The 14,767-nt window shown below is 48.4% G+C and overlaps 1 protein-coding gene across 4 annotated transcripts in view; it reads left to right on the top strand.

The window, feature by feature from the left end:
• The first annotated feature begins 7,836 nt into the window (after positions 1-7,836).
• SCARA3 (scavenger receptor class A member 3) overlaps positions 7,837-14,767 on the top strand; it is a 34,575-nt gene continuing 27,644 nt past the window's right edge. Inside the window, exon 1 of one of the 4 annotated variants that reach the window (XM_081497232.1) lies at positions 7,837-8,153. In XM_081497232.1, coding sequence (XP_081353358.1) covers positions 8,147-8,153 — 7 coding nt within the window. In that variant the 5' untranslated portion in view covers positions 7,837-8,146. The remainder of the gene's footprint in view (positions 8,154-14,767) is intronic. The other 3 variants (XM_081497221.1, XR_014055888.1, XM_081497248.1) reach the window with 3 other exon arrangements.

The following is a 14,767-nucleotide window of genomic DNA, read 5'->3' as shown; positions in this document are numbered from 1 at the left end:
TATATTTTTAAAAAAATCAGAATTTGGAGGACAAGACAAGGAGATCTGCTTTAGTCAGCTGAAGTGGGGGAAGGGAGGAGAAGAAGGGACTGGGAGAAATTAACATGATTCACAGCCTCAACTGTGGTCCTCTGGGAGCAATTACTTGATGACTCCAGCTTGCCACTAGGCACACAAGGCTCAGAAAATTAAACTTAAAGGAAAAAAGTGCACTGTAATGCATCACTAGATTTTAAATAGTCTAAATAGATCACGGAGACCAATTGGTACAGCCCTCACCCAATAGTTGATTCTTTCTTTTTAACTTTTATTGGTATGTAGTTGATTTACAATGTTGTGTCAGTTTCAGGCATATAGCAAAGTGAATCAGTTATACATATTCATATATACACTCTTTTTACATTCTTTACCCATATAGGTCATTACAGACTATTGAATAGAGTTCCTTGTGCTATACAGTAGGTCCTTATTAGTTACCTAGTTGATATGTAGTACTGTGTATATGTCAATCCCAATCTCCCAGTTTTGATCCCTCTCCTCCCCTTACCTCTTAGCAACCATAAGTTTGTTTTCTACATCTGTATTTCAGTTTCTGTTTTGTAGATGCATTCATTTATACTCTTTTTATATTTATTTTAAAGGTTTTTTTTATTGAATGTGTTACCATGTTGCTTTTGTTTTATGTTTTGCATTTTGGCCAAAAGTCATTTGGGATCTCAGGTCCCCAACCAGGGATCGAACCTCTACCCCCTGCATTGGAAGGCAGTCTTAACCACCAGACCTCCAGGGAAGTCCCCTTATACCTTTTTTTTTTTAAGTTTCCACTACTTGATTCTCAACTGCCCCCGACTACCACCACCACTGCCACATTCCCATCAGGTGGTCATCCTGGCCTCTGTTTGGATGCCCCCAATAACTGAGAGCTCACTACCTCCATGCACGAAATCATCTAGAAAACTGTCTACAGAGTTAGTTGTCTGTAAAGCTTGTTGAAGTCAGAGTCTGGCTCCTGCAAGGGACAATCTCAGACCCAGGTCTGTCATCTGGAGCCACACAGAGAAAACCCAATCCATCTCCCCACTGCTAGTAGCCCTTCAGCTATTTGAAGGCTGCTTGTCATTTCTCCCAGCATTTCCCAGGCTTGTCACTGCCTGCTCTGTCATTGTTTGCAAATTCTTCCCCAACCATTTGGCCTTCTACACTTCACCTCTTTTGAGCCCTGGGCCTGCCAATACAGGTGAGGGCTGACCACAGGCCACTGTGGTCACTGGTCACTGTGGTCACCACTGACCACACTCAAGATAAGCTTTTATTCAGCTGCTGAGTCACTTGGCTGATTCATGGAATTGATCTTTTTTTGGCAGACGCTGCTGTTTAGTCATTTTTCTCCTATTACAGACTTAGGTGGTCAGATTTGGGGTTTGGGGCTTGATTTTTTTCTTGGAGTGGGGGAACCATTGGGGAGGGGGCAGGGAGAAAGTAAAAACTTTACATTTAGCTGTTCATCTCTTTCTGCTTTACCCACCATTTCTCCTCTGTTCTGTGGTATCTTTGTTATGCACCCACCCCACCACCACCATCATGGTCCAGCCCTGTGCCAGCAGCTTAACTACCACTGATGGAAGTGGAACAAGCTAGAAATGGATGAAAGCAGTAAATATTCCATGGCCTATAATTAAGAATCACCCTCCAGGCTCTAATTATAATTTGGGTGTATTCAATCATAAAAAAATAGATAATAAAATCATAAGTGATAAAATCGGCCTAGAGCTGTTGCAGAGGAATCCTGACTGCTTTTTCAGGGCTTCCCTAAGTCCAGAAACATCAGCTCCATCCACTGTGTTTCCCTTATTTTCCCAAATAGGATCTCTTTGGGAAAAGATCTGATGCTAGTCTCTCTTGAATTGCTTATCATGGACCTATAAGTAGACAAATATTACTTAAACTATCTTCACTGTTCATCCTTTATTGGTATAAGATATTCTGAAATTGGCATTGTAGGGTAAAAGAGAATGTGTCATCTTAATGTTAATACATACAGGCTGATGGTAGCAGCAGCTCTCACTGTCTCTAAGAAAACCCAATCCCCACATGACCATCAGTCTGGTTGTAGTCGTCCTTTTGAATGTTCGCCACTCAGGTGGGTGAAACTGACATTTTGCTCTCATACTCTCTTTGAGTGTTTATTGTTTTCGGCTATTCATTTTAAAATAAAGTTTCCTTTTCTGTGACTTGCTTATTCATACTATTTGTTCATTCTCTTGAGTTAGTCATCCTCTTTTAAGTTGAAATATAGCTGATTTACAGTGCACTCCTTTTTCTAACAATGTACAGGAGCTCTTTAAATAAATGACGTAATCCTCTGTGTGTTGCAGATGTTTTTACCAAGCTCTCCTGTCTTTCACCTTTCATTATGGAGGTTCTTAAAATTTTTTTGTAGTGAAATTTCCTTATCTTTTCCTTTATAGTTTCTAGGTCTCCTATCTCACTTAAGAATGTCTTCCTCTTACTAAAATATAGACAGATAAAAATACTATATCAGTATGTTATACACATGAAGCTAATATTATATTTAAGTCAACTATACTTCAATAAAAAATAAAAATAAAAATCATTAGGTAGATGTCTATTATGTATTACATACCCAAATATTGCATGGTGTAGATTGGGTATAGTTAGATATAGATAGATAAATATCAGATAGATATTAATAGATAGATACAGAATTGGAGACAGGTAATATAGATGATAGATACAATTGATGATAAACAGAAGATAGATAAACAGATAGACATAGATGATGGACTTCCAGCTGGCGCTATAGGTAAAGAACCCGCCTGCCAATGCAAGAGACATAAGAGACATAGGTTTGATCCTTGGGTTGAGAAATCCCCTGGAGAAAGGAATGGCAACCCACTCCAGTATTCTTGCCTGGAGAATCCCATGGACAAAGGATCCTGGTGGGTTACAGTCCATGGAGTCACAAAAGAGTCAGACAAGAATTAGCAAATTAGCACAGCACATGTAGCATAGAGAGATGATAGATGATAGATATAATAGACGATAGGGCTTCCCTGGTAGCTCAGCTGGTAAAGAATCCGCCTGCAATGCGGGAGAGCTGGGTTCGATCCCTGGGTTGGGAAGATTTCCTGGAGAAGGGAAAGTCTACCCATTCCAGTATTCTGGCCTGGAGAATTCCATGGACTGTATAGTCCATGGAGTCGCAAAGAGTTGGACACGACTGAGCAACTTTCACTTTCAGATGATAGATAGATGATAAACAGAAATTGATAGATAAGGCCTTATCCTCAATGGAATGGTAACGTGATAGAGTAACATAATGCTTCTCTGGACATGTCCTCACTCAAGAATGTTGATTGATTCCCACCCACCCCCCTCCAGGAATCCTGTTTATTATTTTAAATGGAGGCCAGTAGGAAAATGGGTTTTAGATTTTCCTTTATGATCAATGTTGCTTGAACCTTGTTCTGAAATACACTGGACTAGCCCTCTCATCTTTTCAAGAATATTTTACTACTGTGCAGTGTGGGTGGTACCGTGGTAAGGACTTTCTTGGCAAACAAACAGGAGCAAGGAATCTCATCCACTGGACCACTAGGGAAGTCTCCAGCCCACACTAGATTGTGATGTGAGATATACATTTTTGTCCTGTTAAGAAGTAGGTTGTTGTTACATCAGGGAATGTTACTCACACCAACTAATATAAGGGGAGGGAATGTCTACATTCAGAAAACAGCCTTTCCTATTTGGTATATTGAAAAAGGAGTCCAAGAAGTTTAGAAGGAGAACTGGAAGTAAGTAAACTAGGAAAGAAGAGCATTTCAAGAAAGAGCTTCTTTGTGATGGTTTGTGATGGTTAATTTTCTGTGTCAACTTGGCCAGACTATGATACAAGATATTTGGTCAGTCATTATTCTAGATGCTTCTAGATGTGAAAATGTATTTCACATGAGATTAACATTTCAATTAGTCAAGCAGAATACCATCTCTTGCATGGTGGGCCTTGTCTAATCAGTTGAAGGCCTCAAGAGAAAAAAAAGTCTGACCTTTCCCACAAATAAGGGAATTCTGCCAGCAGACTGCCTTTGGACTTGAGCTGTGACATCGACTCTTCCCTGGATCTCCAGCATGCCAGCTGTTGGTTCTATGTCCCTGAAGCACCCTGACTACTACAGTGTTATTCCACATAATGGTGAAGAAGGAAAAGATTTTGAAAAGGCTATTCTATTTGGCAACCAGGAGGAGGGGAGCAATTTCAGTGAGCACTAAGGGCTGAAGCTCTATTTTAAGGAGAAGTGGATGCAAAATCCTAATGCTGAGAGGAGCATGGGTGGGGGAGGAAGGGGTCAAAGGCATCAGTGGAGGAATTGAGTTTTAAGAGAAAGAATTTTTTTGGTTTGTTTGTTTTTGTTCTTTTTTTTTTCCTAAAGCAGAATATAGAAAGGAAAGTGTTTGGGGAGCTCCCTGGAAAGCTTTATTCTAAGCAAATCACAACATTGCTCAAGAACTGAGGTGAAACAACCCAACTTCCCATCAACAGATGACTGACTTAAAGAGATGTTCAGTTAAAAGAGATCTTCCACCACTTAAAGAGATCTTCAGTTCAGTCACTCAGTTGTGTCCGAATCTTTGCCACCCCTTGGACTGCAGCACGCCAGGCCTCCCTGTCCATCACCAACTCCTGGAGCTTACTCAAACTCATGTCCATTGAGTCGGTGATGCCATCCAACCATCTCATTCTCTGTCGTCCCCTTCTCCTCCTGCCTTCAATCTTTCCCAGCATCAGGGTCTTTTCTAATGAGTCAGTTTTTCAAATCAGGTGGCCAAAGTATTGAAGCTTCAGTTTCAGCCTCAGTCCTTCCAATGAACATTCAGGACTGATCACCTCTAGGATTGAAGGAGATGTTAAGCTGATCTTATAACTTAGATATAAAAAATGAAAGAACACCATTTGCAGCAACCAATGAATGGACCTAGAAAGTATTATCTTTACCTAAGTAAGTCAGATAGAGAAAGACAAACATTATATGATATCATGTTTGCTGCTGCTGCTCAGGCATGTCGGACTCTCCAGGCTCCTCTGTTCATGGGGATTCTCCAAGCAAGAATACTAGAGTAGGTTGACATGCCCTCCTCCAGGGGATCTTCCCAGGGATCCAACCCAGGTCTCCTGCATGTATAACTGAATCACTTTGCTGTACACCTGAAACTAACATAATATTATAAACCATCTATACTTTGGTGTAAAAAAAGGACTGGGGTGGGACTTCCTAACTTCATTAATACATGGAAGTTTCTACCAGTAGTGATTACGTTTTTTCCCTCCAAATGACCTCTGCTCTTCAGCAATTTCCTTTGACTTTCAACATAAGTACAGTATATGTGCCACAAGCAACTGTTCCCACACTTTCTCCACCCCAACTCAAGTTAAAAACAGTTTTAAGCAGTCTCCCTAGCCCATCCCACCCTGCCCACCCTGTCTGGTGACTCTGCACTCAAGTCCCAGCTGAGCCACATCCTAACAGTTCCAAAATCTGGTCTCTCAGGGGAAGTCATCCCAGTTGACCCTGGGTTCAGCACTCTGGTTGTTGATAGAAATCGCCTGAAGTTGCAGCTGAAAGGTCTCACCCGAAGGCTGGTATAATTTCTAAGCAGTCGATCTCCCTTCTTCATCTGTGATCTGTGATCGTGATCTATGATCATCCTTTACTCCCTCTTTCTCACTCCTTCCCTCTCTGAACTACTCTGGTGCTTTGGCCAGTGGGTCCCCAGCTCTTTCCTACTGCTCCGCAGTGCTGGACTCCTCTTTCCAGAGTCCTTTTGGAGCAGGAGTTCATCCTCTGAACCTCTTCAGGGCTGTGTCCAGCTCTGCTCAGCCAGGCCCCATCTATAGTCACACACTGGCATATTTCATTTCTCTGAGGCTGCATCTGCATTACCACAGCAACACCACAGGATACATACACCCTCTGATCCCAAGGGGGCGAGGAAGTGTGGGAGAGGGCACTCCTGCATACGGAGTTAGGACCTTTTCTCACCAGACATCTTGGATCTAGCCAACTAAAGAAAGCATGGAGAAAGCCAAGGGCCATTTGGCTGTTCTTTCTTTTAACAAATATTTGGGTAGCTTCTGTGAGGGGCAGGATGGTGCACCCTAGGGCGAAGGACAAAGATACTGGATTCAGCAGCCTTCCTGGGTTCAGATCCCGACATCTCCACTTAGAGCGACCTGATGCTAAATGCAATATCTATCCTCTGAGAAATGAGGACCATCATAGTACTTGTCTCCTAGGACTGCTATGAGGATTAAACTCACTATCTCCCTGATGTTTACAAAGCGCTCTCCTGATCCATGCCGTAGTGTAGGAGACTGCGGTTCATGTGGCAGACTTGGAATCCAGATTTAAAGCCCCAAGAGTACATCATGACTACTACTAGGTCGGCAAAACCCTCTCTGAACCTCGGTCTCTTCACCTGTAAAATGGGCAGCAGGTTCTTGGCTCCCTTTCTCAAGGTCATGGTGAGGTTCAACTGAAATCATGGAGGGGGTGCCCTGTGTGAACTGAAACTTGCCACTGGGAAGTGGAAGAGATTAGAGAGAGCTGAGCCCCTTTCTGATTGGCTCAGATTTGTGAAGGGGGGCAGGGGTGGGGGTGGGGGTGGGGGAATGGACTGTCCTTGGCCCCTTCTCAGTTCCTAGGCTTAGGAGAAAGTTTCCCTGCTCCTTTGGCCTGACCTACTTTACTCCAACCTCTAGAGGAGGAAATGGCAACCCACTCCAGTATTCTTGCCTGGAGAATCCCATGGACAGAGGAGCCTGGGAGGCTACAGTCCATGGGGTCGCAAAGAGTCAGACACTACTGAGCACACACCCACTTTTTATTCCAAGGGCCAAATGGGGGTGGGCGTGGAGGTGTGAAGATGGAGACGATCGAAAGAGGGCAGGCCAGGTGGTCCGCACCCTATAGTGGGTCTCCCCCTGCCCCATCCAACCAACCACCGTGCTTGTCCCACCACCGCGTTCCTCACACCTCAGCACCTTTACTTGTTCAATTGTTGTCTTTCCTCACACCATACAACCAAAGGGAGACCTGGACGGTGTGGAATGTTCCCCACACTCCCAGAGTTTGGGGCGGGACCTGGCCCATGGCTGGAACTCAGTAAATGTCCCATCAGAGAGGATGACTTGTGACGCTCCCAGTGGAGGGACTCTGGGGAGATCACCACTCCTTGTCTGAGGCCCATTTCCCTCAGACATCTCCGTCACTGTTTACACCAGAGGCCCCTCCAGGAACAAAATCACAGAAGTTGGGAGGGCTCAGGGCCCAGTATTCTCTTGCAGAAAACCACATGGAGTGGCCAACCAAAGTCGCTCACCCAGAGTGGCAGAGCTGGCATGACCAACCGTCCTGGTCTGCCCCCCCGGGGACTGAGGGGCTCTCCGTGATGCGGGACTTTCAGGGCCTAAAGGGGGACAGTCCTAGACAATGTTGGGGGCGGCGGAGTGGTAGGGCTGGCACTCGGGGATGCTAACTTCTCCAGTCCCTCTACCCCTCAGATGGGTGAGGAAAAAAAAGGTCCAGGGCGAAAATCCAGAGCCCCCAGGCACCAGGCGGCCTTCCCTGGGTCTCCCCTCTCCCTCTCCCCAGTGCAGCGGCGGCTAGGCCGGGGCTCGGGAGCTTGCGCGCCGCGCGGGGGCTCCGGGGCGCCGGGCGGGGCGCGGGGACCCTCGGCCGCACAAAGAGGCCGGGCCGCGGCAGTTTTGAAAAGAGCAGGAAGTTGATCTGGGCCGGGGCCCAAGCAGTGACGAGGAGGGAGGGCGCGAGGGCGGGCGGGCGGGCGGCGGGGCCGGGGGCGGCCGCAGTCCTCGCCTCGCCGGCCTCCACGGGAAGCGCGCGGCGGGATGGGCGGCGGGGCGCTGCGCCCCCAGCCGGCGACCCTGCGGACCCTCCCCTCGGCGCGCCGCCTCCGCAGCCGGGGCTCCGGCGCGACTCCGGCACCGAGTCCCACTGCCGCGGGCGGCGCGTAGGGGTTGCCCTCCGGGAACCGGCAGGCTTCAGCTCCGGGTCGCACGGCCGCCGAGCCGCCTCCGGCCGGGCCCGCCTGAGGCCTCGGAGCGGGGACCATGAAAGGTAAGCCCGCGCGCGGGAGCTCCGAGGCGAGCCCCCTTGGGGCCCTCCACCCTGACCGAGCGCAGCGGGCATCTCTCAGCGAGCGGGCTGAGAACCGGAGGACTCCTCTGGGAAGGATGGCAGGGGCTTCCCTACGCCTTTCGTATCGTCTGGAGAAAAGTGTTAGGAGGACAAGATAGAGCCCTGAAGTCCAGAGGAAGGGGAGAGGAGAGGGAGAATGGAGAATGTTCTCATCTGTCATTGGTCTTGCCTGAAAAGCCATTGTAATTTCCAGAGAAGTTTTTGATCCCTTTAACCAGGCAGCACAGAATGATGCTACAGCCCAAACCTTCTAGCAGTGTCGACTTCATCTAGCAGCACCCATCTCACACTCTTCTGCAGCCCCCATCTAGCCTTTTGCCACATGGGATCCTCCTCTGGGAGTTCCAATCCCAGGAGAGACCTGCTGTGACTGTTTTTTAGCCCAGGCCCTGCCCTTCCCAACCTCTGAACCCTGCATGACCTACCTCTGACCTCCTGGGGACAGAGCAGTGGCAGGAGATCAGTGGCCCAGACCTGAGCTCTCCCTGGGGCAGTGAGCATCACCACAGTGGTCCTTGCAGCCAGTTCCTGGGATGGAAACAAGAAGCAAACTTGGTCCCAGATGCTCATCCCTGGTCCCTGGCTTTCTTGAGGCCAGGGAGAGTGGACATCTGGGCTTCATGCTCATTCTCAGGCTAAGGGAGAAGCCAGCCCTGGAATCATACTATGAGTCTGGAAACTTTGAGGTTTGATCCTGTCTCACCTACTTCATGCTAATCCTTCCATAGCAGCCGAGCAGATGCTTTTGCTCCTAGCACCTTTTCCACTTACTGAATGTTAGAACGACCAAGAGCTTTTGGGTCATCCACAGGGCTTTCCACTATGTTCTCATGGGGTGTTGGTGAAGCAGCCTTGTCTGCCATAGAAGGGTTCAGGGTTCCTGTGAAGAAAAGGCTTCATGGGTAAACCTCTGATTGATGACAGCCTCCATGCTGTCTGGTTGGGGAAACTGAGGCCCAAGCAGGTAGGATTGGCCTCATGGTTGGATCACCTGTGCAGTTCCCCAAGGTCCCAGGGCCATTCATGAGGTTCAGTGGTCTGCTGTTGCTGTCTTGAAATTATTATTATTTTAATTTTTTTTGGCATGAGGGATCTTAGTTCCCTGACCAGGGATAGAACCCATACCCCCTGCATTGGCAGCATGGAGTCTTAACCACTGGATCACCAGGGAAGTCCCCTGTCTTGAAATTATTGGTAATTTTTTAAACAAGGGAGCTCAGCATTTTTATTTTGCACTGGAACCTGCAAATTACACTGCTGGGCATGTGGACAAGAGAAGGGACTTGCTTAAGATTCACAGCCAGTCAGGGGGACAGGCCCAGAGCTCCTGACCTCCAGGCCAGTGTGCTTGCTCATATGTACATCCCTCTTCCTTCCCTCTGGTCTCTGGTCCCTTTGTTTGTGCTCCCTGGTGGCCTCACCGTGTCTTGAGCTTCCTGGGATGAGGTGAGCAGGTTATCACCAACTCCAGGGAGTTCCCTTAGCAGTAGAGAGGGGCCTCCCTCACCGAGCTCCTGTTATCCGCTCCCACATCTGTGGTGCAGTCCTGTGCCTGGTCAGCGACCCCGGGGAGGTTGTTACCAGAAGCTTCCAGAAAGGTCTGAGACCACCTCTCACCACAGGCTCGGGGCCCACGCTGCTCTGGACGTGGATGATGATGGTAAGATGCTGCGCATTCTCAGAGAGGTTTGGCTCCACCAACATTCCAGAAGAACACCTGGGGAGAAAAGATGGTGAGGGAAAGACAGGCAGGGCTGAACGCCTCTGACATGGAGGAGACACCCAGTTCTTGTGGGGGTGGGAGGCTTCCCTGGTGGCTCAAATGGTAAAGAATCCGCCTGAAATGTTGGGAGACCCCGGTTTGATCCCTGGGTCAGGAAGATCCCCTGGAGAAGGGCATGGCAACCCACTCCAGTATTTTTGCCCGGAGAATCCCATGGACAGAGAAGCTTGGTGGGCTACAGTCCATGGGGTTGCAAAGAGTCCGACTGAAAGACTAACACACACACCCAACTCCTGGGGAGGGAGCTGGGAACAACACGACCCACCTTTCTGAAAGTCAGTGAGGCAACAACATTCCTCTGAGTGGAGGAAGAAAAAGAAAGAGCTGGTGTGAATGGGTGTTTAGAGGTCTCTGAGGAGGACCAGCCTGTTGGCTGGGAGGCTGTGGGCTCCAAGTAAGAAGGCTCCAACCTGCCCTTTTCTCTCAACGAACAGCCTCACCACCATCGGGGGCTGAATTCCTGTTTGCTGAGGCCTTCGGGGCAGCTCTTGTATATTTTTCCCCCCGTTTTGGGAAACCTTCCATGATCTCCCATGACATCCCAGGGCCCGGGCCTCAGAGCTGCAGAGAAGGCCGGGCGTGTTCCCATCACGCCTCCCTGAAGGGTCTCCCTCTGTCTCCCTCATCCTCCCCAGGAGCCAGGAAGAGCTGCCACCTCTACCTGAGAGGGAAAAGCCAGGCCAGGCGGTCAATATTTGGCCTTGGGGAATCTGTGGACTGTGAAGACTCAGAACTTTTTTTTTTCCCCACATGGAAAAAGGAAAGTGCCAGAAAAACGGGCCCGGCCCCTTCAAGGACAGCCCTTCCCCAGGAGAAGCTAGCTTCAAACTCTCCCACCAATCTGCCTGCCACGGATCTGAGGATTACGTGGGCTGGCAAAGGCTCACCAGCCCCGCTCAAAGCTAAACACGGTGATGTTATGCTTTGTGGGGGTTGGTGGGGATGGTACTTAGACAAGAAAACAGGTCTGCTAAGGAGTGCCACCACCAGCGGCCAGGCGCCAGGCCGGCTCTGCCAGCCAAACTGTTTCCACCCTGAGGCTCCTCCCACCCGCCTGCCCACTGGCCAGCCGCCGGGCCTCCCAGGCAGCCGCATCTTTTGATGCAAGCCAGCCCCAGGCCCCCAGTCCAGCCCCTCTCACACCTGAGGGCACACAGCTGCCACTGCCCCTGGTGATGGGCCCACCTTGGAGCTGCACACTGGCTTGTCTGAGCCTCTAACAGCCACCTGTGGAATTGTTCCCACATCTCCAGTGAGAGGGTCCGGTGGCAAGAGCCCCTTCCAGCCACATGAGGTCCCTGCGGAGCAGTTCGGTTCACTGCAGAGATGACTGATTTGAGAGGCAAGGACACGGGCTCTGATCCTGGCCACACGTGAGGCTCTAGTCAGTGTTCCCTTCTCCAGCCCACCTTCCTCCTCCTGGTGGTCCCGAGGCCCGTCTTGCCCTGATGCCCTGGGACTCAGCCCAGGAGCTTTGGGCCGAGGACCAAGCGGAAGCGACTTGGTAGAGAGATGGTTGGAGGCAGGCCTGCCCCCTGGGTCACTGTGCCCAGGGAGACTTGGCTTTAGCTCCCATAGATGGGCAGACCCACATCCTGCTGTACCCCAAGCCTGGGGGAAAAGCCCTTCCCCATGGAGTCGGGGAGCAGTGCCCACACCCTAAAGGCAAAGGGCAGGCAGGAGGGCAGGGGGACTCAGAAAACAGCAGTGAGATCCGGGAAGATCTACCTCCTGCTGCTTGGCAGAGGAGATGTATCCACTCATGAATGTGCAGACTGTGTCCCTTTTGGAAACCTGACCTTCATCCCCAGACCTCAAGGCACTGGAGGGGTGTCTGACATGGCAAAGGTGCACAGAGTCAATAAAATGGCCTGATGCGGGGGTGGGGGGGAGGGGGTTGGTGCATGCTGGCCACCTTGCCTTCCAGCTGGGGTGATTTTAATAACTGAAGACTCCTCTCTCAAGCTTATTTGGAAGAGAATATAAAGAATTCTGCTTCTCGGTAGATGTTGGTGAACAGTTTGGCAGGTTTTGCTTAGGCAGATCTTTGGGGGCAGATCTTGTGTATCTTTCCCCCAGTTTCAGGAAACCTTTCACAGTCTCCCTTGACATCCCAGGGCCCCGGCCGCATAACAGAAATACACTACTATGTATAAAATAGATAACTAATGAAAATCTCCTATATAGCACAGGGAATTCTACTCAATGGTGACCTAAATGGGAAGTAAATCCAAAAATGGAGGGGATATATGTATACATTTAGCTGATTCACTTTGTTTTACAGTAAACACTAAAGCAACTCTACTCCAATAAAAATTAGAAAAAACAGAAGAGAACCAAGTAATCAAGGGGGATGACGTGAAGGCACCAGTGAATGGTATCGGCAGTAGATTCCATAGAAATCCGAGGAGAGAAAGAACCTTTCATGCTGGGGCAGGTGGGGAAGGCTTTAGGATGTAGTAGAAGGTGAGCAAGGTCTGGATGGGGTCATGCAGGAGACAGGCAGGAGGGGCGGGAAGCGTGTTGGTCAAAGCTGGGCGCTGTCATTGGGTAAAGTGTATTCAAGGGTGATGGGCAGAGAGGTTGGCTTGGAGGTTGAGGGTTTGGCAGAGAAACGCAAGGAGCCACAGGACCAGGAGGCCTTGAGCACCACGCCAAGGACTCCAACTGTGTCCTGTTGACTTTGGAGAGGCCCTGAACGGGTTTGTCAGAAGATGGCCTGCTTGCTAGTTCTCTATTGACTTTCACCCACGTTGGGAAATCTCTACTTTTAGAGAAAGCCATGAGGGAAGAAGAAAATGAGCCTGTGATGGAGCCAAGAGGAGCGGTCAGCGACACAGGGGACGAAGGAGGATGTAATATCATGGAAACTGAGAGGAGAAAGTTCCAAGAAGGAGGAAATGGTCAACAGCATTGACTGTTGATGGACAGGCTTTGCTCAGGGTTATTCGATCCTGAAAAAAACAGGTGGCGTAGACCAAGAGAAGAGTGGGTAGATTTGAAACAAAACCCCAGGGAGGCCTTGTGTTAGAGAAGTTTGAGAAAAAGAGAGCTAAGGAGTTAAAGCAAGAAGCAAGCCAGGCGTGAACGGATTTTCAAGATGGGACTGGCCGGCTCATTGGAAGGTCAGGGGAGAGAAGAAAAGGGGAGAGGGGGCCTGGGGATGATGAAGACATGAGTGGCTGAGCTTCGTTTGCAGAAAGAAGAAAGGCTGCCTTCGTGGTACCCCAGGATGTAGACATAGGCTTTTTGCATCACTAGCTGCACTGAATCTTTTTACCATAGACCCCCAGTATAAAAATTTTGAAAAATGCAGAAAAGGAAAAAAAATAGCCCTCATATGAACTCCGACCCCTCAGAGAAAATTGAGAAGATTTGGATGAGAATTCTTCCAGAAATTCTTCTGTGTTTATTTGCACACAGATTTTTTTTTCACATAGGTAAGATTATACTATATATGTATTTTTAAATTTCAACAATAGAACCTAGACATATTCCTTGAGCAATAAGTATAGATCTGCATTCTTTTTTTTAATAGCTGCATAATATTCCACAGTATGGCTTTATAAGAATTTATCTAATCAATCCTTTGTGCTGTGCTTAGCTGCTTAGTCATGTCTGACTCTTTGCAACCCCATGGACTGTAGCCTGTCCATGGGGATTCTCCAGGCAAGATTACTGAAGTGCATTGCCATGCCCTCCTCCAGGGAATCTTCCAACCCAGGGATTGAACCCAAGTCTCCCACATTGCAGATGGATTCTTTACCGTCTGAGCCATCAGGGAAGCCCAATCCTTTATCAATGGCCACTTAAGGTATATACATTTTCCCTTGCATTTACCACAGCATGCAGTGATAATCTTTTCTATCTTTGCTTAGTGGTATATTTATCCCTTTAGAAAGTAATTCCTAGGAAGGGGATTGCTGAGTGAAAAGGAAAAATTGGGTTTTTTGAAAGTTGAAAACCAGTCCTGAGTGTGACAGACCTTAGGGAAGGGCAATAAATGACAGCAGAGTTCAAGCAGGATAGAAAAATAATTCTAATAAAAAATGGCTGATACTCCCATTTATCAAGTAGCTGGTACTTTTCACATGTTGTCTCATTTTTACAGCAGCTCATGAAGTTGATGGTTTTCTCACTATTTTGCAATCCCTGTGTGAGAGAAAGCATGACCGGAAGTGGTGACAAGCAGAGAGAGTGAGGGCTTTGAAGGCCCAGACGTGATGGTCAAGATCAAGAAACTAATGATTCCCACCCCTCCCATCCACTGGACTTGTGGAATTCAAGGGCAGTGGAGGAGGTGCTGTCTCCACAGAGGAGACCAGTGTGTATGTGATGGGAGAGGGTTGAGATCTGCTGTACTGAGTGAATAGCCAAGATGCTCTTCTCAAATACCGCCCCCCATGTCGGTGGGGTTTTATTCCAAAATCTCCCAGGGATACCAAAATCCAAGGATGCTCAAATCCTTTATATAAAATGGCATAGTATTAGCCTTTAACCTACCCACAGCTTCCAGCTTAGTTTTGTTTTTTATTAATTTTTATGGGACTATAGTTTCTTTTTTGGGTTTCCCTGGTGGCTCAGATGGTAAAGTATCCGCCTGCAATGCAGAAGACCTGGGTTCTATCTCTGGATTGGGAAGATCCCCTGGAGGAGAGCATGGCAACCCACTCCAATATTCTTTCATGGAGAATACCATGAACAGAGGAGCCTGGCTATAATCCATGGGGTCTCAAAGAGTCAGACACAA

The sequence above is a fragment of the Giraffa tippelskirchi genome, chromosome 1 (genome assembly GCF_054371585.1).
Source record: "Giraffa tippelskirchi isolate mGirTip1 chromosome 1, T2T-mGirTip1v1.2.pri, whole genome shotgun sequence".
NCBI lineage: Eukaryota > Metazoa > Chordata > Mammalia > Artiodactyla > Giraffidae > Giraffa > Giraffa tippelskirchi.
This window is presented reverse-complemented; position numbering and strand designations above follow the sequence as displayed.